This window comes from Ceratotherium simum, chromosome 6 (genome assembly GCF_057802395.1).
Source record: "Ceratotherium simum simum isolate JZ-2026a chromosome 6, ASM5780239v1, whole genome shotgun sequence".
In the NCBI taxonomy this organism is placed as follows: domain Eukaryota; kingdom Metazoa; phylum Chordata; class Mammalia; order Perissodactyla; family Rhinocerotidae; genus Ceratotherium; species Ceratotherium simum.
This window is the reverse complement of record NC_141905.1, coordinates 49251029-49278150: the sequence shown is the minus strand read 5'-3', so window position 1 is coordinate 49278150 and position 27122 is coordinate 49251029. Positions and strand designations below refer to the sequence as shown.

Below are 27122 nucleotides of genomic sequence, written 5' to 3'. Positions count from 1 at the left end.
GCACCTAGCAAAGCAATCTTATACGTTAAGTCTTCTTAAAAATATTTGTTAATTTCAATTATTTTAGCAAAGTCATTGAATTAGTAACTATACACATATTTTACTAAGAGCCAGAAGAAAATAAGCTAGTAATATTTAAATTTCCAAAAGTGTGGATTCCATGTATGTATTGAATATACTAAAACTGTTTTTGTTTAAATCACAGCAAACATTTATAATAAGCAGGAAAAATCACATAAAATGAAAATATATGTAAAGTAATCCAAGATACAAAAATGTACGATAAATATTTAATCTAATCTTCAATTTTACATGTGTTAATGTAATGTATAAATGATAAAGAACTGAAATAAGAATTAGCAGGGGCCAGCCCAGAGGTGTAGTGGTTAAGTTCACGTGCTCCACTTCGGCGGCCCAGGGATCGCAGGTTCAGATCCCGGGCGCGGATCTACATCCCCAATCCCCACTTGTCAAACCATGCTGTGGCAGGCATCCCACATATAAAGTAGAGGAAGATGGGCACAGATGTTAGCCCAGGGCCAATCTTCCTCAGCAAAAAGAGGAGGATTGGCAACAGATGTTAGCTCAGGGCTAATCTTCCTCACCAAAAAAAAAAAAAAAAAAAAAAAATTAGCACATTTCCTAAGGGTACAGGGAAACAGTGATGCAGGTGCCATTTTTAAAAGCAAAGTATAAAATTTTGTGTGTACCAGTCTTACAATGAATAGAAGAAAAAAATTAGCTTGATTTTAAAACATTTGCTAACACTTCTTGGATTACTGAAAAAATTTTTTTCAAAGTTATGGAGATATATTTTACTTTTATTTACACATAACAGGTAGGAAACAGGTTTCTGGTGAAAAAGTAAGTTTAACATTTTGTGATTTTCCAGCTACTTGGATTCTGGATAAAGGAAATTATATTTCTTCTGATAAGTCAAAGTAGAGTTTAAAATTTTTGTAGTAAATGAAACTTCCTTATTTTCTTTCAAAAATGAAAAAAAGCTAAGAATAGGAAAACTAAATCAATCCTATTACCGAAAATGTCTAAAGATTGGCAATACACCATCTAGTATGTTTAACGAGGCAATAACAATATACAAAAGCCAGTGTCTTCATTCATTACTACCTAAAAATTTTGCACCTTCGGCTCACCTTAAATGTTCACATTTAGTACTTTAAACCAAGATAGTTTGTTTTAAAATGAGCTCTTGCATTCTTTAAATATAGCTCAGTAAGATGCAAACCTCACGAACTTTCTAAACCTGCATTATTTAAATAATACCACATTTTTTCATTCTTGATTACTTCCTCTTCATACCTATTTCTCTCCTAGCTAAAAATCGAAATACTCAGTAAATTTGAGGAAGCTAAATATTAAATGACCCAGTCTCAAGAAACATAAACCAAAATAGGGGAAAAATGGTTTGTGTAATTACACAAGACCGTGGAACAGATCTTATTACACTGACCAAATTTTTTTCAAACTCATGGTCCCATGCTAACTTCTTCTCAGTTAATTAATCATCCTTTCTAAGAGGATTATAACTGATTTAATGGGGTATGTATGCAATCCTCAATAGTTTCACAAAATTTCTTTGCATAACCCAAGTTAAGGAAAATTCATCTCGAATTACAATGCCATGTGGCCTTTTCTTCCTAATAGGATTATTTACCATTATAATGGCTCATCAATGCCATAGTAAGCAAAGCATGTGTAGATCTAATAGAAAACCAATTATAATGCATTAGGTGTCAGTCATAAAATAAAACATATCTTTTAATCTCTCCTTACACAATTATTTCTGCCTAACAAAATGCTTTAAGCAAAAGATCTGAAGTTACTATCCAAGGTATGACTATTTTGGATATTTTTCCCAATAAAAGTAAAGTGCAAACCTTTTTTAGCATCTTGTTCTGTTTGTGGAAGAACTCTACTTTGATGTCACCACACACAGGCAACGGCTGAGGGAACTCAAAGTACATGAACTTGTCTTCCCGTCGTGTGGGTCCTGAATTGGAGGAATATATCTTCACCTTTAGCTGGCAGACCACAAACTGAGGATCTGCATGGTTAAATACATACTAGTATCATTTCACAGGAAATGCCTTTAAATGTCAAACTGTCAAAAACTATTTTAATGATTAATATTAGTAATATACACAAAATAGTAATTCTGCATCTATAACCTTGATCTAAAAACAAATCAATGGAAATAAATTGGATCAAAAAATATAATCAATACAAAATTTTCCCTAATTTGAACCTTCAACATAAGGTTCTCTATTTCATAAATAGTAAGTCCCAAAATTAGACTTCTAGAACTATAGTAACATCAAAACTTTAACATTGAAATGATATCAAAAATCTAATATAAATTATTTTAAGCATTAAAATGCTTCAACAATTTTCTGGCACATTTATGAACTGAAGAAAAGATAAGTTTTTACTGCAGTATTTTAAAGTTTCTACCATGTAACAAAACCCACAAAATACAAATCATTATATGTTCACAGGACAAAAGAGAACATAATCTACAACAAAGTTATAATAAATTTCATAAACACAAGCCTCAATATTTATAAAAATATCAGCCATCACTCATTTTACCTATAGCTCACATTTCATTTTTTACAGGTATATAAAGCCTTCATCATGAAAAACAAGAAGAAAGAGATTTGAAATGTTGGCAAAGAAATGTAACAGACATCAAGTACAAATTGTAGCATAACTCCCACTTCCCTCCAAAACACACTCCATTTTCATTACCCAGTATTTTGGCTTTGGCCCATGTCTGTTTTAAAGTAACTGGTAAAATATGACCTCTCAAAATGTATTATGCTTATATATTAGCAATGTAACTAAAAGGTAGTTAAGTGTGGAAAGGGAAGGATTATATGTTTTATTTTTTAAATCTCTGCATAAATACACTTATACCTAATGACATTATGATAGAAATTAAAGACATGAATGTTAAGATCCTAGGAATTTAAAAACTTTAAGTTATCTAAATAACTTGACAAAGTGTAATTCATTTGTAGTACACTGAATTAAAAAACTCAAGAGTTCATTAAAAAGAAAGTGATTAACCTTAAGAGGTCAAAACTGGGTATTGAAGGAAACATGCCAAGACAATTAAGAAATTAAAACATAGGGCTGGCCCAGTGGCGTAGCGGTTAAGTTTGCACACTCCACTTCAGGGGTCTGGGTTTCACAGGTTCGGATCCTGGGAGCGGACCTACACACCGCTCATCAAGCCATGCTGTGGTGGCATCCCATATACAAAATAGAGGAAGACTGGCACGGATGTTAGCTCAGGGACAATCTTCCTCAAGCAAAAAGAGGAAGATTGGCAACAGATGTGAGCTCAGGGCCAGTCTTCCTCACAGGGAAAAAAAAAAAGAGAGAAATTAAAACATAAGCTTGCATAAAGTGCATGATATATATTAGACATATAGATATTAGATATATAGATAGATATAGACATACAGACATAAAAATTCTCAGCACCAAAAGGCATCATCCTTAAAGATGGAAAAAAGCATCATATTCTTTATCAATATGACCAACAACTGAGAACAAGGCAAAAAGCTTATCCAAGCTAAATGAATTTTCCAGTTTAATATACTCTTCCTGGCTCATCTGTGCGGTATCAGTAATCACATAATAAATAGCACATTTGATAAAAGCATGTGTGATTATTCTAATATGGATTTGTGAGACATTTATCATTAGAAAAAGGCACTCCAAAAAAGGGAAACATTACACTAACAATCTGTCAATAATTTTCACTTCCTTGACTAAAGATTCAAAGTACAATGAGCCATTTTACAAGACTTTACGTGATACTGAAAATTTTACTGGGAAGTCTAGCTTGAAGAAGCAAACAAGGTATGTTTTCAAAGCTGTGATAATCAACCAGATGAAAATGCTTTGTAATCTTACTAATTCAAATTCCACTAATTCAGAATCTGATAATCCTGATTTTAGGACTTGAAAAATCAAATTAACTATATAACCCAGATTTCAATTAAACTACATCTAAAATGTATATCTTCAAGAATCTTAGAATTGTATAAACAATTCATATACTACTTACAAATCAGTGTTACTTAGAATTTCCCCCCAAAACTAAGCTCAAGCGTTTTAATAAAAGTAAGTGGAAAAGATTTCCTTAAATCACTAAAGAAAATAATTTTCTTTACAATATGAATTTCACATTTTAGATAGATAAGAGCTAACTTATCAGAAGTCCAACATTAGTATGGTTTTGTTGACTTCTAAAACACAATTCTCATATATATCCTTTGATATGATTGACTGTGTTACAAAGAAATGACAAGATCGGTATCTAGTAAACAAAAATCAGAATTAAATTTTCTTGCATATTGATGTAGTATTGAGAGAAAATCACTGATCATCTTTTAACATTTTTTAACCCTTTTAGATGTATAAAATACAGTAACCTTTCCTTTATTTAGAAATATTAAGACAATAATCAAGTAGGACAAAGGTTGATAACCCAACAAGTATCTTCTGCAGAAGATACTTTATTTTCACAAGTTTTGTTTTCTTCACTAATTTCGTCTTTCTCCTCCTGAACCCAAACTGTTGTAATTCTCCTTGTCTCAGTCCTCACCCTCTGTTTCCCTCTGAGCCTTGCCATTCTCTAGCCACACATCATATGCACAGAAAGGCTTAACTACTATATCTCCTTCCTGATGCTTCCCAATATCAAACATTTCATTTCTCTCACCTAGGATTCAAAACCATATTTTCAAGTACCCACTGACTATCTTCATGTAAACAGGTTACCTTCACCTGATTTAAAATATGTTTAAAAGCAAAATATCAACATTCATGTCTCCAAGTCTCAGATTCACTTTTCTTTCTTCCCTTTTCTGTGAATTAGTCACCTGACTAATCCTGACCAGGATCAAAACTTTGACAAAATCTTTAGCTATAAATGGTAAAAGAAAAACTAATCAAATCCCATTTGACTGCCCTAAACAAAGCACATCTGGCATAAAGCAAATCACATAACTGGTTTCCTTTCCACCATTTTTTTCCTTCTTGCAGTCACCACTTTCTACACAACTGTACTTAAAATATAGCCTAAGCCTCTAGTATTATCATTGACACTGTAGTATTTATCAAATCAAGTCTGATATCGCCATTCAAGGTCTTCTAACAGGCACACATTCTATTCCTTTTCTATTCTGTATCTACGTTTCTTCTCCAGCTCATTTCCTTCTGCTGTGCTTCAATTCAAGCTATTTCCTATTGCCTATAATACTTCCTTCAGTTTTAATGCCAATCTAAACTGCATGCTTTCTCCAATGTCCAATAAAGAGCTGGACTTCTTTCACGAAACTATTCAACAACCCCCCCAAAACTTTTTACTTTTCTGAATATGCCATTTATAATTTATACATACAACCTCCCAATTAATTATACATTACTTGTATTATTATACAGCTTAATTACATAGTATTAAATCACAGTGCATAAACAGAGAACTAGAAAATTAGCAAAGATTAAAAAGATTTCAGTAGTCAGTAATTTTAGAAGTCTAAATGTAATACTGAGAGACCAAAAAAAAACCCCAATGTTTAAACGTAGGCAGGCAGAGCAGAGCTGATAGATTTTTATTAGAGAGGCCAATGTGAAAAAAATTATACTAGATAAGATTATTGAACTGAATGTTCTCTCTCCCTTATTCTCTCTCTAATACTTTATACCTTTCTTTTGGCTCCTATACTGATATCTAGCCTATAGGAAGAGCAGGATTTTCTTCTTCCTTTTTCCTTCTCTTCTATGAATCTGCTAAGTTTCTATGTCAATCACCTCTGACAGCCCAGTGCCTTGCACTCAGCAGTTTTACAATTGTACTGAGAGGACAAAAGGATCAATGAAGTCTCTTAGAAGCCTTTAACATGCTATATTAATAAATCTGTGGTCTTAGATAATGTTGCCTTGCTCTATGAATACAGGAAAGATCTGATGAAGGTGATTACACCTGTCTGACAAAGATAACAACATCAATAAACTAATTTCCTAGGTATAAATTAATTTAGGAATAGAAATTTTTTTAATTACATAAATATTTTCAAGAAGCAAAACTCAAAGTTAAAAACTAAAATCACTAACAAATTGCAAAATATCACTGAAATATTATTAGAGGTAGTAAAAGAAATAATGTAGTGGTATCTTATATGAAAACTACAAAATTGCAGTTCTGCACTCTAAAAAAACATTTCTTAAACATGAAAACTTGACTGATCACTGCCAAGGTAGAAACTAATATAAAACTCTGTTGCAGAAAAAAGCAGCAACAGCCTAGTTTTTTACAGGGCTGGATAATACTTCCTTCTGTGCATTCTCCCTTGACTAATTGCTTTGGGTCTAGGTATTAACTAACTAAGGCTCCTATCAGTCTAGCTAAGAACTTTTGGCCAAGACTAGCAGAGAAACAGAATAGGATAAGGTAAGGGTAAAAGAGAAATAAATTAGAGGCAGATACCAATGACATAATCTCTATTCAGTACTTATCTAGGAAGTTTCAGGTTTCAAAATATCTTCATCTTATGGATGAGCAAACACAAAGATAGGTAGATGGTGTGCCCAGAGTTACACAGTACGTTAATGACAGATCTAGGACTGGAACACAGATCTAAATCCGGGTTTTCTCTAATACTCCACACACTTGGACTCAACCCTATCCACTCAATATACTTCAGCTCGTGGCCATGTCTTATCATTTTTTCCTTTCCTTTTTATGTCCCTGTCACTTAATTACTATCAACATCTAGTCTTCCTAAGATATGAAGGAATTGGTCCCTGCCCTGACACCAGTAAACTAATGAATCCCACTGCTACTCTCATGCTGGATCGCTGATGGGACAGGTTTTTTAGTCATCTGGTCAGAATTTAGGCTGTACCTGCAGTACAGAACATTTTTTTCAAAATATAATTTGGCTTCTAAGACATTAAAACCCATTGCTCTCGGCTTCCTTAGCCCAATGTGCTGAACAACTAAGCTAATTAATTAGTTTGGATACTTCAGAAATATACACTCCTGCATAAATTTTAAGTGTGGTAAATTTCTCTCTAGATTTTTATACAAACTTCTAGATATGTTAAGAAACATGTTCCAACACATGGAAGGATGAGAATTTAGAGCACTTACTGCAAGTTCCGCCACTGAACATTGGAATAGTTTCAAACATCATCTTGTGAAACAACAGTGCCACTGGTCTATAATCCAGATGATTCTTTAACAGGTAGCTATAATAATACACATAGCGCCTCTGACTGGGAATAGTTACTCCCTGGTGGACAGAAAAAAAAGAAAAGCCAAATTCAAAAGAAAAGTTCCATTATAGTTATTTTACTAAATTGTTATGGTAACTGGGTTGTACCCATTGAAGAACATAAATACATTAGAAATTTGACCTTAAATGATTAATATTTAAAACCAGTTCAATAATAGAGTAAATCAGAGCAACATCAATACAAAGGAAAATATCAGAATAACTCTTCTCTCTTAAAATACAATTATCATAACATCCCCATTTATTCAATGGTCACAACAATGCTCTGACCCATGAGCCCAATAAGCAAAGGCCACTACATATCCAAAATAACTGTCAAAAGGCCTCTGCACCACAGCTGTGCTCTTCACACGTAGGGCTCCCCACATTCATGGACTTTTATTAAACACACAATTCCTCACAAATATGGTTACCTATTTTCCAAGCAAAAGCATATCAGAACCAGCAAACTAGATAAAGGCATACTGCCTTTAAGAGACAGAAAAAGCAGCAGCAAAAAGTGATGCTAGCCTTAGAGCCCAACAAAAACAGGAGTATGTGGCTGACATAAATGTATGCAACAGTCCAATAACAGAGATACTTATGAGATGTCCCTGAGCTACATACAACTCTTCATTTAAGAAACCACGAAAATATATAATGTTTTAGAAAATTTAAGTATTACAAATACTAAAAGTATATTTAATTCATGTGGTATTTAAAAGGGAACCCTGACTTATCCAAAGAAAAAAATCTAATGTGTGCAGCAATACATTCACTAACAATGCTGAATAAATGAGGAATTAGAGCACTTATCTATGGTTTCTTTTCCTATTACACAATGTGACTTCAGAAAAATTCAACCATTTAACTTAGAAATACAAGGCAAATAATCACATTAAGAAGTCTGACAGTTAAAAGTGACTTGCAGAAAACTTAAAACTCAAGAGAAAAAAGAATCTGCTGTATTTCTCTTTTTAATTTATTAGAATCTAAATCTTCCAATGTGTTAAAAACTCTGAACACAAATACTTTTCTTCCTTCTAATGAAAAGTATAAAGTATATTTATGTGAGTTTAAAGACAGGTATGTTGAATAGCAGGTACGTAGGTATTCACTGTAGTATTCTCAGTATTTTTTTAGAAGTTAGTATGATTTTATTACAGACAATTAAAAAATATATAAAATGTCAAAAAATGGATAAAAGCCATTTCAAATCAGGAAAAATGATTTAAGATTTTGGCTATAGTGCAAAGACCATACAATCAGAAGACCTGGATTTGAATGCTGACAGTCAAAATAGAAAGTCTGATTTGTTTCTTCAGGAAAATGAGGACAGTAATACGTACCCTCTGCCTTCTTCACAGGATTCTCATGAGGATTAAACACTAAATGCAGTTACACAAAAGCACACTAAAACTACAAAATGCTACACAAATCCTAATTAACGGTTTTGGAAATTCTACCTATATTTGAAGTATAGTTTTGGAATTGCTGGAATTTTAGTTCTATGTATTTTCTTAGAGAAATAATAGTAAAGTGGTAGTACTTTGAAGAGCCGCTACAAAAATTAATGTTAAAAGTTATCAATAAATTTTTAAAAACTGTTTAAACTTAACTTAAAATGGTTTATTACACCACATCATTTAATGCCACTTCAGCAAACAACTTATTATTCATATTTATCAAGATAAAATTCAGAATTGCAAAGCAGGTTTAGGGAAATAGAAGATGGATGGGTGGCAGGGAATCTGTTTTGAACCAACTGAATTTATTATCTAGTCTAAAAATTAAATAACTTAAATTAACGGAAGTTTGTAAGACCAGTTATCAAGTTATTTATTGGGGTTTAGTGGAATGATAGATGATATTTTTCTCTTTATCTCCACTCATGGTATAAGTTTGTATGCAATAATTAAAAGGTTTTCAAAGCTTTAGATTTTCTCACATAGCAAGTGATTGGTAGCATATCTATAATATAGGTGTTTATACACTCAGTTAATCCTTAGCAAAAAGGATTAGGCAAATGTGTAGAGAAAGAATGATGAATCTACTAGTTGTCAACACTGGATGAATAATTTATGTGTAAATACAAGCTGAACCAAAATTACTGACACAATTCAAAGAAAACACTGAAAAGCACAATTGTAAATTTAATTAATTTATTATTTTACTATCAAATTATGCATAATTAGCTTTCTGTATCTTAACTTTTTTTTAGCCAGCCCTATTGGTCTACCAGTTAAAATTCGACGCTCTCACCACTGCAGCCCAGGTTCATTTCCCAGTCAAGGAACCACACCACCCATCTGTTGGTTGTCATACTGTGGCAGCTGCATATTGCTGCGATGTTAAAAGCTATGCCACTGGTATTTCAATACCACCAGGATCACCCATAGTGCACAGGTTTCAGTGTAGCTTCCAGACTAAGACAGACTAGGAAGGAGGACCTGGCCACACACTTCCAAAAAAACTGGCCATGAAAACTCTACGAATAGCAGCAAAGCATTGTCTGATACAGCGCTGAAGATGAGGATGGTGCAAAAAAGGCTGGACAGGGTTCCATTCTGCTATACAGGGGGTCGATATGAGTCAGAATCAACCAGATGGCAACAACAAATCTTAACTTTGCAATTCTTATCTACCTGTTAGCTTGCCAGCACCTCAAATTAGTGTGTCCAGATTAACAGAAATAAAAAAGTTGGAAGACCCAAATGTGTATGCACCATAGGCTTTAATGTGTCCTCCTCACTCTATTCTCATGTCTCATAGCCAATGATACACTCTTACTAAAATTTAATTAACAATAAATGAATCATGCTATAATTTAGGATTTGAAATAAAATGACTAAAATTTCCACACTAAATTGACAGCGCAATTTGTAATACTTCAAATATCATATTTCCTGTATGTATACACTGAAAACAATAATTTATGTGCATGTTTTACCTCTAGCATCTTCAATATGAAGGTTTAATTTAAAATATGTATCTTTTTAAAAATCTAAGAAATGAACACTTTACTGATCTTTAAAAATTTATTTTATACATATGAAAAGAGGGCTGACCTTTAAAGCTCTTGGAGATTAAAAAATACTACATGTTTTCAAAACTTCCATTTTTCATTTAAATTAAGACTAATAAAAATCAGTTTTATTCTTTAACCAAGAACTTTTACGCTAAACTGGTCTATAATTATACCCCCAAAGTAAAGTTCTACCACAAATGACTCTCCTGTTTCCACTCTAATTATTTATACTCTTAACCACTTTTTCTCTAATATAACTTTCAAAACATTCTAATTTTAGCCAAACTTAGCATTCTTCAGGTCCACTTAGCACCACATTCCTGGCCATCATCTCAAAAGGCAGCCATTGCTTCTTCAATTCCCTATGTTCACAGAACAGGAGGAGGGACTCAGGGGAGTATTTGGTGTTCCTCCCACTATTCCTTCCAGCTCACTTTTCCACTGCCTTTATTTAGTCTCACCTATTCCAAATCCCTATCATTCAGTCAGTCTTTCTTCTGATGTGCACTTATTAAACTCTTGACCACAAAGATTTCAGTGCTTTGTTCACCCCACCTCTTTCTATCCTGTCTCAGACATCATCCTCAATGAATTCAGTTCCTACTTTACTGGGAACCCTGAGGTCATCCAATGTGAGCAACTCTCAAAACTCCCTTCTCCCATCTTAAAATCTTTTCACTCGTGATATTTTATAAAAGTGTCTCTTCATGTTCACCGAGGTTCCATTTTCGCAAGTATTATATTAATTGTCTCCTCTCTGGCATTTGCCGTTTGTCTCTCCATCTGTCTCCTCCTAATAATTAGCTCAGGTAGTGCTTATCCTTTTTCCAAAACAAGCAAACAATTCAAAGACCAAAAACCCACACTATCCCCAGATCTTGTATCTCTCTCAAGCTATCATCCTCCCTCTCTATATAAACTCTCAAAGAGAACCCTCTACTCCTTAACCCATAAAAATCTGTTATTATGAGGTTGATTTCTTAATGATCATTAGTTCTTAATGGTCATTCATGGTCATTTTCTACTATTTTCCTAGTCCCATCCTGGCTCACTTTTTTGCTGCCATTTTGAAAATTCCCTGCTTCTGTCATAGGACATACTCTCTAGGATTTTCTCCTATCCTTACTGGCTGTCTCTTCTCTTCTTGTAACTAAATGTAGGCACATCTGAAAAATTTGATCTTAGCTATCCCCTCTTTATGTCAATCTTATCTATTGCAGTATTTTAATTATCAATCTTATATATCAACTCCAAAACCTGTCTCTCTCAATATGACTTTATTCCCAACTCCCAGTCCAGAATTTCCAACATTTGGCCGGATAGTTCTAGCTGGAAATCTCAGAAGCACTTAAAACACAACATATCCAAAAATTGAAGCTTTCATATTCTTGCATAGACCAACCTCTATTATTTCTGTCAATGATATTCACTATTTTCTCTAGCACCTGAGCCCAAAACCTCTTCTAATACTACTACTACTGCTGCTATTGAGCCCTTACCACCTTTTTTGCATTGTTCTAAATGCTTTCATAAATATATAATTTAATACTCATAAAGTGGGTATTATTAGTAATATCATTTTATCGATGAGGTAAGGTCATACATCTTATAAGTAGTGAAACTGGACTTCACCCTAGCACTCCAACTACAGAGTTTATACTCAACCACTATCCTATCCTGCCACCTTCTTCCTGCTATAGTAAAGGAAACAATCTGAGAGACAGCAATGATATACATAGGGTTATAAAAAAGAGACATGTGGGAATCCTAGCATTACAGCAAAGGTCCAGGCAGCAGAGTGGAGGTGGAGATCGGTATATCAGTCAGCATATCAACTATCTGGCATATACATACATAAACACATGTGTGCTCGCACACACACACAGTACACACACATTACACACAAAATGGAAGACAAACCAGAGGTTAAATTCATTTAGAATACTCATATTTGATTCCTACATATCTATTCAGATGCCAAAAATCCAGATTTTGACTCTGAAATACCTTTCAAAATACCAGTTCTGGTTTTCTGTGGCCATTCCAGTTCAGTCACCTCTTGCAATTCTGCAACAGCCAACTGATTATCAGCCTTTGATTTATCTGTTCTCCAATCTATTATTATTATTTTCTTTGTGAGGAAGATGAGCCCTGAGCTAACCTCCATTGCCAATCCTCCTCTTTTTCCTGAGGAAGATTGGCCCTGAGCTAACATGTGTGCCCATCTTCCTCTATTTTATATGTGGGATGCCTACCACAGCATGGCTTGATAAGCGGTGTGTAGGTCTGCACCCAAGATCCGAACCTGTGAACCCTGGGCCACCAAAGCGGAGTGCGTGAACTTAACCACTATGCCATGGGGCCGGCCCCCTCCAATCTATTTTTTATACCACTTTTGGACTAATTTTACAAAAGTATAAGATTAATCACATTACCAATTAATTCAAAATGTTAAATGGTTTCCCAGTGTCTATCCAAATAAAAACAAATTTATCACACACTATAATTGCATAACAACATAAAAATACAGCCCAATCTCTTCCCCACTCTTACCTCTCACAACTCCCTTGCATGTACTCTTACTCCGGGCCAAACTGAAGTATTTAATTTCCCCTATATTACACTTATTGGTTTTTAAAATATGCTATCTTTACCAGATTAAGGTAAAAGGACTATGCAAGCAGTCATCTGGGAAGTTTTATAGATTTTCTAACACCTGGACCAATTTAGATAACATAATTCTTTGATGCTTTAAGGTTTGAATGGCAGTTACCTGAAATGCAATTCAGACCAGGTACTTCTTGAGGGCTCCTTCACATTTTTATTCTTGGATGGTCTATTCAGATTTTGTATTTCATCTTGAAGCATTTATGATAACATGTTCATTAAAAATTGCCTGTTTCCCATTGAAATTTTCAAATTCATTAGCATAAGCCTGAATATAATTTTTAATGTCCCTTCCATACTGTAGTTTTATCTCCTTTCTCAAACTTAACATCTAATTTTTGTTTTCTCTCTCTTCTTTTTCCTTTGATTGGCTTTAAAAGAGATGTATTGATTTTATTGGCATTTTAATACAATCAATGTTTGGATTTATTAGTTCATATGGTTTACTGTTTGCTAATTCACAAATTTATATTTTCACCTTTATTAATCCCTCTCTCCTAATTGTTATTATCTTAATAATCTCTAATATGAATCTGTACTTCCTCATTGACCCAAAATTATTTATGTAAGTGATTTTAAATTTCCAAATGGTTGCTTTTGTTTGACTAAACTTTTTTGTTTTTTTTAATCTCTAGGTCTATTGAATTATAAGCAAGGAATGGGGTTTATATATTTCTACTTGGAGGTGAGATTTTCTTTGTGGTTGGCCTAACAAATTATTAATCTTGGTAACTGCTTTGTGAATGACCAAAAAAAATGAAAATAACAACAAAAAAAGGAAATACATCTTATGAGCTATTTTTTATTATATTATTCAAGCCATCTAAATATCTTCTTATTTTGTACCTTCTTAATCTTAAAGCATATTAAATATTCCTACTATCATTGCTTTTCTATCAATTTTTTCATTTCTTCCAACTTTGCTTAATATATTTTGATGTTATGTTAGCAAATAAGAGTTCATAACTGCTAAGTCTTCATTGTAGAGTGTACCCTGTGTTAATGTATAACATTCTCGATCCGGTTTTATGTATTTTGCTATAAATGTACTTTGCTACTGATATCCTGTCATCTGCTTTTCAAATGTACATTTGCCTGATGTATCTTTCATGAACCCTTTTTTTTAATGTGAGTTGTTTTATGTAACTCTTTGTATATGATTAATCTCTTCAAAAAGAGACTTAAAAGTACAAGTTGTACGCATCTTTCAAACCCAGAATACTGCCATACTACCAGGCCAGAATACCACCTAGATACCACAACACAAGATACGCAATGTTTTGTTATATTCTGTGCATCAGTACTCTTAGATCATCTTCTCTAAGATGAATTCACAATCTAGATTCCTCAGTTAAAACAGTAATTTTCTACTTCAGTAAACTTTTCACTGGCATTTTTAAACTCAGAAATAATGTGGATGTTTTAACATAATAATGTTTGCTTGAAGCTTGGAAATGTACATTTCAGAATGATGACAATAAGATTATTACAGGAAAGTAATTCAACAAAGTCAGAAATATGGCTCTTAGAAATAGCTATTACTAAATGACAATATATAACAGTAGTCAGTATATTAAGCTATGTGCCAGATATTTTACATATATCCCTAACACTAAAACAACTTTACAAGATAGATACTAATACCTCTATTTCAAGAATAAGAAAACAGTCCCAGTGCACATAATCATCCTGTCCAAAACCAGGATCTGAACCTAAATGTGAGTCTAATTCTAAAACTTTTTACTCCTCTGTCCTGGGTTTTACTAATAGCACACATACCAACTACATGATCTAAAAGAAGTCACAACCTCTTTGACTTCATTTTTCCAATCTATGAAAAATCTCCAAAGTTTAGAGTACTATAGTGCTTCAGTTCTATGAAACTAATTTTAAGTAATGTATTAAATAGTAGTGCAAGAATCACAGAATCCTTGAGAATAATATGAAGCAGACAACTAGTATTTTTCTCTCTGTGCAGCACCCTCTCCCCTCTGGAAAGCTATCATTCTCCCGTGGTTTGGGGGTTGGGGGGATGTTATTCTTCAGCTTCAGATATTTGCTCCAAGCCTCTGGTCAGAATGTTTGGTGTAGTGATGGGTACATGCCCTAATCCAGGTAAATCAGAACTTAATCTAGGAATTTTTGCTCAAATTGTAGCTCTCTTCCCACTGCAGTGGCTAAAGCAGACAAAATGTAAACCTGGAGCTACCAGGAGTCACACTTTGCCATCACAGAGAGCCTGCCTGAAAATAAAGAATATACAGAGGAAAGGAGAGAGTTGAGAGAAAGAGATTCCTCACATTTGCTAAGCATCTAAATCCAGGCCAGAGCTTTTAGCGTTATATAGGCCAATAAATATCTCCTTATGTTTAAGCTATTTTGAGTTGGGTTTCTGTGACTTCAAACTGAAAGAGTTCTAATACATTATAGTACAGGTGCTTTTTTTAAGTTTCTATTTCTACTTTGGGGATCAAAATAATATGGACAGGAGAACATAGTACAGTAGAAAGAATAATGGATTTGAGGTTAGGAGATATGGTTTTGAGTTATTACATAAAGAGATCAAATGACCTAGGACAGATTGATCTTTACAAATCTGTTTTATCATTCATATTAGAATAGGTCTGAATTAAATAATTGCTAAGGTTCTTTTAGGTATAAAAATCTTACCATTTTATGAATATATAGATTGGATAACAGGCTTAAACACCACGTATTAGAAGGACACAGTTTAGCCCAGGAGAATTAATGTGTTAGAAAAAATGAGGAAGTTATATTTTCAAAGCTGAAAAAGAGGATAATTCTAACTTATTTGGTTTTAAATGAAGAGAAAATAAGAAAATTTCATTAGGTTACCATATGGGGAAATTTAGTAAATAGACTAGAAAAAAAAAATTACCTGATTATATGATTAGGGCATAAAAATTCATTCCTCAGAAAAACTAGAAAATTTCCTCTTCTTGGAATCACTTAGAATAAAGTTAATATTTATTATTTCTAGAATATTTAAGTCTTCATGAAAAATAAGCTAATGGGCTGGCCTGTCGTGTAATGGTTAAGTTTGGTGTGCTTGGCTTCGCAAGTTTGGATTCCAGGCACGGACCTACAGCACTCGCCAGCCATGGTGAGGCAGCAACCCACATACAAGATAGAGGAAAACTGGCAGCAGATGTTAGCTCAGAGCAAATCTTCCTCAGCAAAAAAAAAAAAAATCTAATGAACTCATGTACAGAGATCATAATATATAGGATTTTTATCTCTAATAATTGCTTTAAAAATAACAAAAAAAGAAAATCAAAAGCTCAAAGTTTTTCCCTAAAGTTTAATCAAAAAAAAATAATGCTTACTTTACCTACCACCATTCTAGAAGGACGCTGAGACAAGGAAAAGAGAGAGGGGTAGCAGATTCTGGGTAAGCTTGTCATATAATAGAAGTTTGCCTTCTTAAATCCAGAAATTTTGGGACTCTTTCCACAATACATACTTACCAGCATTCATAGGATGTTTTAACTCTTTATTCATAGTTTACAATAAATATTGTGTTATCAATTATAATTCTGAAACCTAAGCGCAAATGCAGACAGAGTGAGGTATAGGACTTGATGGGAACCAACCCTAGGAGCTGCCCTGCACCATGCTTTCTTGGAGAAGGAGAAACCATTGATTGCTTGTTTTATTTATTTTATTTTTTTTTGTGAGGTAGATCAGCCCTGAGCTAACATCCATGCTAATCCTCCTCTTTTTGCTGAGGAAGACTGGCTCTGAGCTAACATCTATTGCCAATCCTCCTCCTTTTTTTCCCCCAAAGCCCCAGTAGATAGTTGTATGTTATAGCTGCACATCCTTCTAGCTGCTGTAATGTGGGACGCCGCCTCAACATGGCCGGAGAAGCAGTGCATCGGTGCGCGCCCGGGATCCGAACCCGGGCCGCCAGTAGCAGAGCATGCGCACTTAACCACTGAGCCATGGGGCCGGCCCCTGATTGCTTGCTTTAAAAGAGTTTGCCACATGCTCATAAAGCAAAAGGATCAAATATTCAAAGGAATGACCCTTAGGGAAGTGTAACGTAGTTCTCTTCTTATAAATTACTGAATAAAAGATAAAAGGAGTTTTCCTTCCCTCAAGCAGTTACCCTACTCTAAGAAAAAAAAATTTCTTCATAGGAGGTGTATCAGTTTACTTTGACTTCTCCACAACATTCAAAATCTGAAGTATTATTTGGGTATTACTAACACAATGGCACATTTTATGATCAGCTGGCACCCACCACTCTGCTTTCTACTCTGCACTAAGCCTGCTGAGGAAATGTCAAGACTCTGCGCCAGATTATTTTGAGGAGAGTCTCTGCAAAGTCCACAAATTCTTCACCAAAACATGACAACTGGATCCTCTTTCTTCAAAACAGGGGAGGGGAAGGGGGAGGAGGGGGAGAAAAGGAGGAGGAAGAAGACGACGAAACATTCTGTTCCTACATCAATGTCATCAGAACACAATTTCCTTTAGCTTTTTAATATTTCTCTACAAGTAAAATTAAAGATACAAGCAAGACAACATTAAAGACCTCTAATAAAATTAATCCCATACAAATTGAAAAATTGATAAAATGTATGTATCTCTTGTATTAGTGGTTCACAATTACACAAATGCAAATCTATAGACTCAACCTAAAAGGAAATATTAGCAAGAGGATAAATCTATTAGCAGATGTTTCCACAATAAAACTACTTTGGATAATCAATTATATTTATTATAAGATACTTACTTCTTTGGAAGAATTCCACAGTTGCATAACAACAGCTTTACCATGCACAGCTAAGTTTTCTTATGATGAAATTAGTTACAGTCATTAAACGTTAAAAATATATTATTTCACTAGCACTGTAACCATTAGGTGAACGTGATATATTTGAAAGTTTTAAGACAATTAAATTTCAAGGATTTAAAGGGAGCCTGAGGCATTATATTTATAAGACCAACAACCTCAATCTGTCCTTATTCTACTTAAGTCAGAGGTCATTAAATGCCCTAGCATCTGTAAAGAAGGGTAGAAACTGAGGAGTCTTGTCAAAATAGGCCAATTTCATCAGCAGTGTATGACCTTTCAGGAGAGCTTGACGCTGTACAGAGATTAATTCTGAACGGTCTCAAAATTCTTTTGCAGTTTCAGGATTTGTGGACTTGATAGTGTAGAAAGAAGTTCAACAGTGTGTCAAGGGACTCAAATTTTACTCTGAATGCTGTCATAAACTGTTTGAATAATCTTGATCAAAGCACTTCATCTTTCTGGGCCTCAGTTTTATCATCTACAAAATAAGAAAAACTCCTGCAAAGAAAACTTTATAATCTTACGACTTTTATCCACTATACCTAGATTTCTAATGCTGTTTCAACCTAAAATGCACAGGGCAACATTTACTAAAATGCAGCTTCATCAACATTTTTAATATATACACTGGGATAAAGTTAGGAGCACATTAGGATACTCCTCTAGACCATGTGAATAATTCATCCAAAAAATGGTCTAGGTGTATTAATCAATCATAAGCAAAGCACAGCAGATCTCAATGATTTATTTTGACTCCACGAAGCTAAAAGTGATCAATTTTGGCTACATTACTTAACTCTGAGTCTTGATATCACATAACAGCGAAACATAATTTTACTGAGTACATGCTTAACCTTATGTACAGAGCTCCATTTTCTATTAGTCTATCACCTTTCACCCAGGGGAGATTCCAACCTCTTAAGAGGTTGAACTGTGTCTAGAGTAGTTCTGCTGATGATGTAGGTACTACTTTATTCTACCACATGACATTAGAGTCTTTACATTTTATTTTCATAAATAGTTCTCTTGCTAACTTTTCACTCTGGCCTCTATTTGACAACAATATCTCATGGGGCTTGCCATTTCATCAAATCGCCTCTCCTCACCTCACCTCTACAGAGAAACAGAATTGACAATATTACAGATCGGGATGACTAATATATCCTCCCACTGATAAACTGAAATATATCCTCACTTTTTGATTATGGAGACTTCTCTTGGATCTAATTTAAACTGGAAATAGAGAAAATAAAGAACAATAAAGTTTAAGTATCCTCGAGTTTTACTTTTTTCTCTGAACACGATGGGATGTAATATCCCAAGTGCTTCTTGTATGGCTAGTTCTCACTATCAGAAGCACGTAGCCAACTATTCTGAAAAGCATCTACAACAGACAGAGTATGCATGCATACATGTGTGGGTGAGTGTGCATAAGAAGGGGGAATGAGAGGGGAAAAAGAGAACATGTGAGAGCGAACCTTAGTTAGAAAAGCTAGACCATTATAAAAACCTTTACTTGCTCCCACCTGAAAACCCTTAATTAAAGCACCCTACGAAGCTGATGGCTCTAATGCCAAACAAACAAAAAAGTCACACAGTTGAACATGGTGAAGGCAAATATTTTAGAAATGGTCAAACATATTTGTACTTTGCAACAGAAAAGTAAGACTGTTAAACAGTCTATCAAACAATTTTATCCATTCCAAAAAAACTGACATTTTTTTCTAAAACTATGAAGCAGATCATGAAAGGACTGGAAATACCACTTCCCTTCAGCATATGACTTCTCAGTTTAGCCAGCTACTAGTTTTCATCAAATACATGCATGGTGACACAACCAAAGAATAATTCCTATTTTGGAGTCCTTTTTGGAAACTTCTGGGGACATTAACATTTTCAAAATGGTGAGGTTTCTTTGCCAAAAGAAACTTCTCCTGAAGAAATCTCAGTATTCTGTAGACAGATAGTACACCTTAATGCCTGGCAAAACATCTGGTTTTGCTGCTTTGGTAAAGACAGAAGCTCTACATGTCATTGTGACTCACTGGTTTGTTCATCAGTATGCAGTGGGGTGCAAGACTCTACCATCAATCCTGAGAGAAATCTTATCTATTGTTGTGCAAGTATTCTACTGCTTCATGAGTGCCAAGCCTTGAATCATAGCCTGTGCAAGAGGATTTGTCATGAAAAATCTACTGTTGTGAAAGTTGCCAAATTCATGAAAGCCAAGACTTTCAATCAAGGGCTTCTCAAGAGGTTTTGTCAAGAAGTAGGAGCAACTATGAAATTCTTTGCTACATATAAGTTCACTGGCTTTCAGAAGACAAATTCTACAGCCAGAATTTTAATGGCTGTTAAATGGATAAAATGCAAACTCATTTATACAGTTTAACTCTTCAACCTTTAAACTAAAATGTGGAGTCATAATCCTTTCCTTCGTTAACAATAGCATTATGTCAGGATGTCGCCAACAACGATCTCACTAACTAGAAGGCAAAGAAAATGATGCAACATGAATTTATCTGAAGAGTTTTAGAGAATTCTTATTTCTTGACACAAGCCTACTTTCATCTGGCAAAACAATCTACAGATTCCATTCACTTTCATTCTTTTGTGAGATAGGGTTTTTAGCACTTGTTTCCACCAAAAACAAAGTCAAAATTGACTGGATATCAAAGATGACATAAAAGTTGCCAAGTCAAAGGCAATGGCATAGTTACAACGCGTCATTTAAAAGCTAAATAACAGCAGCCTCAATTTACTATTGAACAGAACGAAAGCTTAATTTTGGTTAATTTGTACCACTTAGATTTATTCATCACTCTCAAGTAGTGGCCACTGATTTTTGCATGAAAAAAAATCAGACATAATTCTTATGAAGGTTTCCTTTACCCTCTATGTTAAAAAAAATAATTTTCAGTGCAATTAAAAACTATAAGCAAAATTTTATGTTCATCTATACCATGCACATTTTTTGTGGGAGAATATTTATAGCTTTCATCATATTTTTAAAAGGTATATATCATCAGGGGCCGGCCCCATGGTGTAGTGGTTAAGTGCGCACGCTCCGCTGCTGGCGGCTTGGGTTCGGATCCCGGGCGTGCACCAGTGCACTGCTTGACAGGCCATGCTGTGGCGGCGTCCCACATAAAGTGGAGGAAGATGGGCACGGATGTTAGCCCACGGCCAGTCTTCCTCAGCAAAAAGAGGAGGATTGGCAGGGATGTTAGCTCAGGGCTGATCGTCTTCAGGAAAAGAAAAAAAAAAAAGGTATATATCATAAACAATTTAAGAGCCCCTAGCTTAAATCTAGTGTTCTGGCTCCACATTATACAACTTTTCATTTTTATTTTAAATGCTTTTTACCTGATTTCTTCTCCACTACAAAATGTCTGCTGCTCATCAACCCCTGTTTTAAATTTCTACCACTGTTTCTGTGACTGTATTTTAATTTGACCTATTTCTCCACTCAGTCTCTTTACCCTGTGCTGTCCTGCATTTATTCACTTAAAAAAATTTACTTTCTATATTTTTAATAAGTAAAAGCAATTGTTTCCCTCTAGATGATGAAAGGATGAACCAAAGTAAACATCTCATGTCCTCCACTCTGGAATCACTCCAGTGAATCATCCCAGGGTGCAAACAGTATACAGAAATGTAAGGCAATCTATCATAATCAACATTCACCAAAATCACGCAATAATATAAGATTCCATTTTGTGAACTATCACCAATGAACAGTACTTTGGCATCCTTAGATATAACTCAAAAGTAAAAAGACAAATAAAACAAGAAATAAGGAAGGAGTAAAGGAACCAGGAATCACTGCAACTACCTAGTTCAAAATGATGGATGTGATCAGTTACGTTTCTGTTTTGAAGTTAAATTAAAAAGAAATTAGCTTAAACTGGAAGAGAACCTGCCTGATTGTAAAAATTATTAAAACTAGAATAAATTTTTCACATAAAGTTGTGATGTCTCCCTCAGTAGAGCTCTCTAAATGAGGTTTTTACTTCTTGGAGACAGAAAAATGCACAGAATCTCTTTATAATTAATACAGTGTGCATGCTCCGCTGCGGTGGCCCGGGGTTCACAGGTTCAGATCCCGGGCTCGCACTGACGCACCGCTTGTCAAGCCATGCTGTGGTGGGGTCCCATATAAAGTGGAGGAAGTTGGGCATGGATGTTAGCCCAGGGCCAGTCTTCCTCAGCAAAAAAGAGGAGGATTGGAAGACATTAGCTCAGGGCCGATCTTCCTCACACAAAAAAATAAAAAATAAAAAAAATTAAAAAGAAATATAAACATGTTTTGTCATACTTACCATCCAAAGAAATGAATCCTTTAAAAATCACGTAAAAGTTCTCCCAAACATCCACTTTTTGTTTTCGAATGTACTACACAAATTAAATTTGTCACTGATTTTCAACATTGTCCTTAGTTTTCTGAATAAGGGAAGAACCTCCGACTACTCTTAATTATAACTACATGTAAGAATATTCATATCAAAGAATAATCTTTATGTATTAGACAAGTAAAGATCACACTTTACTAGGTCATGGCATCCACGTTATTATCCAAAGACACTTTATTCTCAAGCAAGCCTCAGAAATAATAAGCTTACTTTTGATCATAGTGTTGTTTTTTTAAAATGTTTTGTAAGGATTTTATGAGACCAAATATGCAATACAATTAATAAGTAAGATTTGCTAGCATGATATGAAAATGCTAGCATGAACATAAAAATTGAGTGAATCAGTCATGTGCTCATATGAAAGTTAAGGTAGTAACTGATTTAAATGTTTAGAAGAAAGAAATAAGGGTTACCAACTATCTTTTTAAAAAATCTGTTTTCCAATAAATAATATCAAATATAACTTACCTTTTTATCTCTGGTCCTTACTTCCCCATAGAAATCTAGGGCCTCTTGTGCCTTTAAAAATTTGCCCCGATGTAACAAATATGCACAAATCATTACACCAGTTCGTCCCTTTCCAGCTTTACAGTGAATTGCTGCAACATGATTGTCATCTTCACTTAGCCATTGGTCAAGATCTTCACAAAAGGGTTTGATAAGTTCTAGCTGTGGTGGATTATGATCTTCAAAAGGATACTGTGCAACTGTGGTAAAAAGATAACCTCAGAATAAGAAAAAAATCTCTCCTGAATTGTTTATTAAAAGTAGGTTAACTTTAGGAATGTTGCATATATTAACAGGTATTTAAAAAGAAAAACTGAATTCCAGAGAAAGATAATTTATTTTCTGATAATTTTCTAATTTTTGAATAGAAAATAGTCTCGTTAATTCTCAAACTCATCCATTAGACAGGGAGGCCAAGTATTATTTTCCCCACTTTATGAAGGAGGTGAACTCAAAATGAAATGTCACACGGGCCTCTTGTCATGGATCTCAATGCATCTTCTAACAAAAGGAGTAATAATACTTATAATATTGCATCATAACAAAACATATATTCCAAAGAAAGTATAGATTACTAATAAATCAACAATGGAAAGGACTGCATTTAACACTTCATATAATAAAAATGCTAAGTGTGTTATTTAAAAATGGTCTTGCAAAGGTGACTTTAAAGCCATTTACAAAAGAAACTGAAAAAAACTACTTATGACAGGAAAGCTCTTCTGGTAGACAATGACTATCATTACAGGGAGTCATACGGACAGCTTTCACTTAGTCATATACCCGACTGTACTATACCCCATCTTCATTTCCCCAGTGGCACGAAAAAACATCCAGGAAAACCTGTTAAACATCTACTTAAAGCTAGACAAACCTCAACTAAAACATGCTTTGCCTAGTAAGCAGAAGCCTAAATTCACCAAAAAAGAAACATTCTTAGTGAATCTACAGTAGCTCTCAGCTATTAGTGCTTCTGAATTCTCAAACCAACTGTTTGAAACCCGCTTCTAGATTTTCAGGAGGGATCAACGGCACATACATCAATCTGGAGCTCGTGGCACTCACTTGCTCTTTTTCTCTATAATGGCAGCATCTGCCAAGCTCCCTACAACTCTCCAGTTCTCTCATTGCTCAAGGGGTTCCACAAACACAAATGAAAGTTTTGTGGGCTCTGAGACAGAATTTACTATACCTGGAAAAGAATGCATTTAAAGCAGTTCCCTGCTCTCATCTATTAGGCTCCTTGTATCCACATTTGTTATACCCTTTTTCACCTTTTAGGTCACGCTCCTCGATAGAGTTAAGTTGTTATGCTTTCTCCCTGCAATCTCTTACTATTACACCAAATGCCTCAAATAGTAGATATAACGTCCTCCTTATTCTATTGTTAGTTTAGGAATTTCTCCTAATTCTTAGCCTATTCTGCAACTTAATCTTCCTAATACTACTGGCAGGTTTACATGATCCTTGTTTTCTAAAACACAACAGCAAAATTAAATTTATTTTTCAAATTTTCTAAATTATCTTTAATATAAATATTTACCTCACTTAAGATATTCATTATTGCTGTAACACTGAGATTTAGTCTACTGGTTTTCAGTTATATAACATAATACAGTATATTTATACCTACCTCTGCAGTTAAATTTGGCGGTATCATAATGTCTTTCAGCACATCTAAAAGAAAAGTTTAAATGTGAAATCAAGTTATCTTTTGCACTTGAGAAAAAAAGTATAATACTAACAAACATTTTCTGAACCTTTATAATGTACCAGGCACTATGCTAAGTGTTTTATATTAACTATTGCTTTTAATCCTAATAATCCTATGGAGTAGGTACTATTATTATCTCCACTTTACAATTAAGGAAATTGAGGCTTAAAAATGTTAAGCGTATGCAATTAGAGCTTATACATTTGCTTACAAAACTTGTGATGCCACTAATATACAACATTGCAAATTCAGCTGCATATATACCTTCAAATTTCCTTTATGGAAATTTTGCATGGTAATGGAATTTATTTTTGATTTCACAAGTATGTATAAACAACTGACTAGTTTCAATATTATCTTTACCTCACAATTAAGCATACACAGTTCTCAAAACTATTATTTAAAAAGATGTATGTTAAAAATAGTAACATTAATAAGGGCAGAGGAAAAGTAAAGAAAGAAACTGAATGATGCTAATCTACTAAGACAACACATAAATTTTTTAAACCAGACCTTTCTCTCTTTAGATAAGTCAAAGGTCACCTTTTTTGATACTCTCTCAGATTACAAGTTTTAATTAAAGTTGAAGAGTAACGAAAGAGTAGTAAGTAACATTAATACAGAATAGTAAAATGTTGACTTAGCATTACTTAGAGCATGCTAAAATTTCCCAATAGTAGTGACATGTTTATTATCATGCACTGGCTTACTCATGATTAACAGGCCATATTTATAAACATTAATAGGCTCAAAAAGGGATCCTATACATTAGTTTGTGGTCAGCAGCATCCCGGTAACTCCAACCACTAAACAACCCAGATTTTTAAAACATTATTTAAATTAAAAACTTAGCATTTTAAAACAAGTAAAGGTCCACTATCCCTTAATCCATAATTCCAAAATCCCAAAAGTTTGAAACATCTAAAATTATCTCTTAAATTTATGGCAAACTCAATTGCAGCAGAACCTGATCTGAGTTTATGAGATTGTATGTAGTCCTTAGAGTGAAGAGTCAAACATTTCATTTTAGGTACTGTTCCAAACCTCACTGGGGTGTTATGTAATGCAAACTATATGCTTCCGTGTTACCTTTCTGAACACTGAAAAATTCTGAATACTGAAACACAACTGACCCCAAGAGTTTCAAATAATCGACTGTGAACTTGTATTTTACATCTAGAAATCCTGAAATTATCTGTATAGTTCCTCTACCTTAAACAGTTTTCAAACCCAAATCCACATGAAAGTTGAACTAATTATAAACAAACTGCAATCCACTAGTTTCTAATTGGTCAAACCTGAAATAAATCAACTCGCATATTATCACTCAAAACAAAGCTTTTCTAAGCTTTAGTATATTATAATTTAGTATACCGTGTTTTGCTAGAAAGAAAATTTATTTAGTAATGACCTATGGACGTACATGCAACCTTGCTAAATAATTTCATACTTACTCATATAAAAAAACATGACAGGTAGGAACAAGAGGACTGACCAAGAAAATAGTACATTTTACACGTTCTGTGGTACAGATTAAAAAAGAGACATGGTCAACAGTGACGAATCCATAATGGAATATTTTATAAAGAATCATGTATAGATAGGGCTTAGGAGGTGAGGGGGAGGTATAGGGTAGGAAACAATTCTAAGAAGCTGGTCTCATGACACAGCACAACAAAAAATAAACATTTTGAGTTTCATGCAGCTTCAGTTCTCTAAAATTCCCACGCTTTCTCAGGAGCTCAAAATGTTTGGTTTGACAAACACTCCTTAAGACTACCTTCATAAACTGATTCTCAAATACTACTGTTAAGAGGAAGAAATGAAGGGAAAGTGGAAATAATGAGCTACGAAATGTCTACCAGATGTGCACACCTTACAAAGAAGTTTCCATGTTTTTTTGATTCATCCTCACAACCATATGATAATAGTTACTATATCTCCCTTTTGTATATGAGAAAGTTAAGATTTAAGAGAGTGTTAAAAAACTTGGCCCAAACCACAATACGTAAATGAAAGAACTAGGACTCAAGCCCAGTACCTCTGACTACAAGTCAAACTTTTTCCACTACTGCTCCATACTTCCACTTACAATAAAAAATAGAAAACAGTTTTAAAACCAAAAGCAATAACAAATTTAGTCACAGTCAGCCTTCCTACAAGAACAATATTTGCCACAGAAGATAGAACCAACAGTAATAATGAAAAACATGAAAAAGTTATAAAAATCTCTACAGTTACATATAGGGAGTATGTGAGAACATACACTGAGACTAGTAGTGATGGAGGATCTGGGGAGGAGTTGATAGGGTAGGAATGAAGACTCTCTTCTTAAAACCTTCTCTGATATCTGAGTGTGTGCATGTGTGCACGCACACACAGTTTCCTGTAAATTTTTTTACAGTATTTTAGTGATAAAACAAGTCTCTCAAGAAACCAAAATTGATCTAAAACAAGTGTTAGGTAGATCTAACCATTTATACCTCCTTAGAAGTAAAACTCAACTTAACAGATACTATTTTTTTATCGTTACCTCATATTGGCTATGAAGAGACATTGGAAGAGAGAGTTTTTATGAAGCAGTAGACAGAAAGTGAAGAAAGGGTAAGATTAATAGGAAAAGCTTCCAGAGAAGTGAGACTTGCCATAGAATCAG

General features: G+C 34.2%; 1 protein-coding gene across 1 annotated transcript in view; it reads right to left on the bottom strand.

Annotated features, from left to right (window-relative positions):
• Positions 1–22952, bottom strand: part of PTEN (phosphatase and tensin homolog) — a 33715-nt gene extending 10763 nt beyond the window's left edge. Inside the window, exons 1-3 of the mRNA XM_004439992.3 lie at positions 22714–22952; positions 7190–7331; positions 1899–2065 (exon numbers count right to left, since the gene is read on the bottom strand). Of these exons, the coding sequence (XP_004440049.2) occupies positions 1899–2065; positions 7190–7331; positions 22714–22806 (402 nt within the window). The 5' untranslated portion in view covers positions 22807–22952. The remainder of the gene's footprint in view (positions 1–1898; positions 2066–7189; positions 7332–22713) is intronic.
• Positions 22953–27122: the final 4170 nt, after the last annotated feature.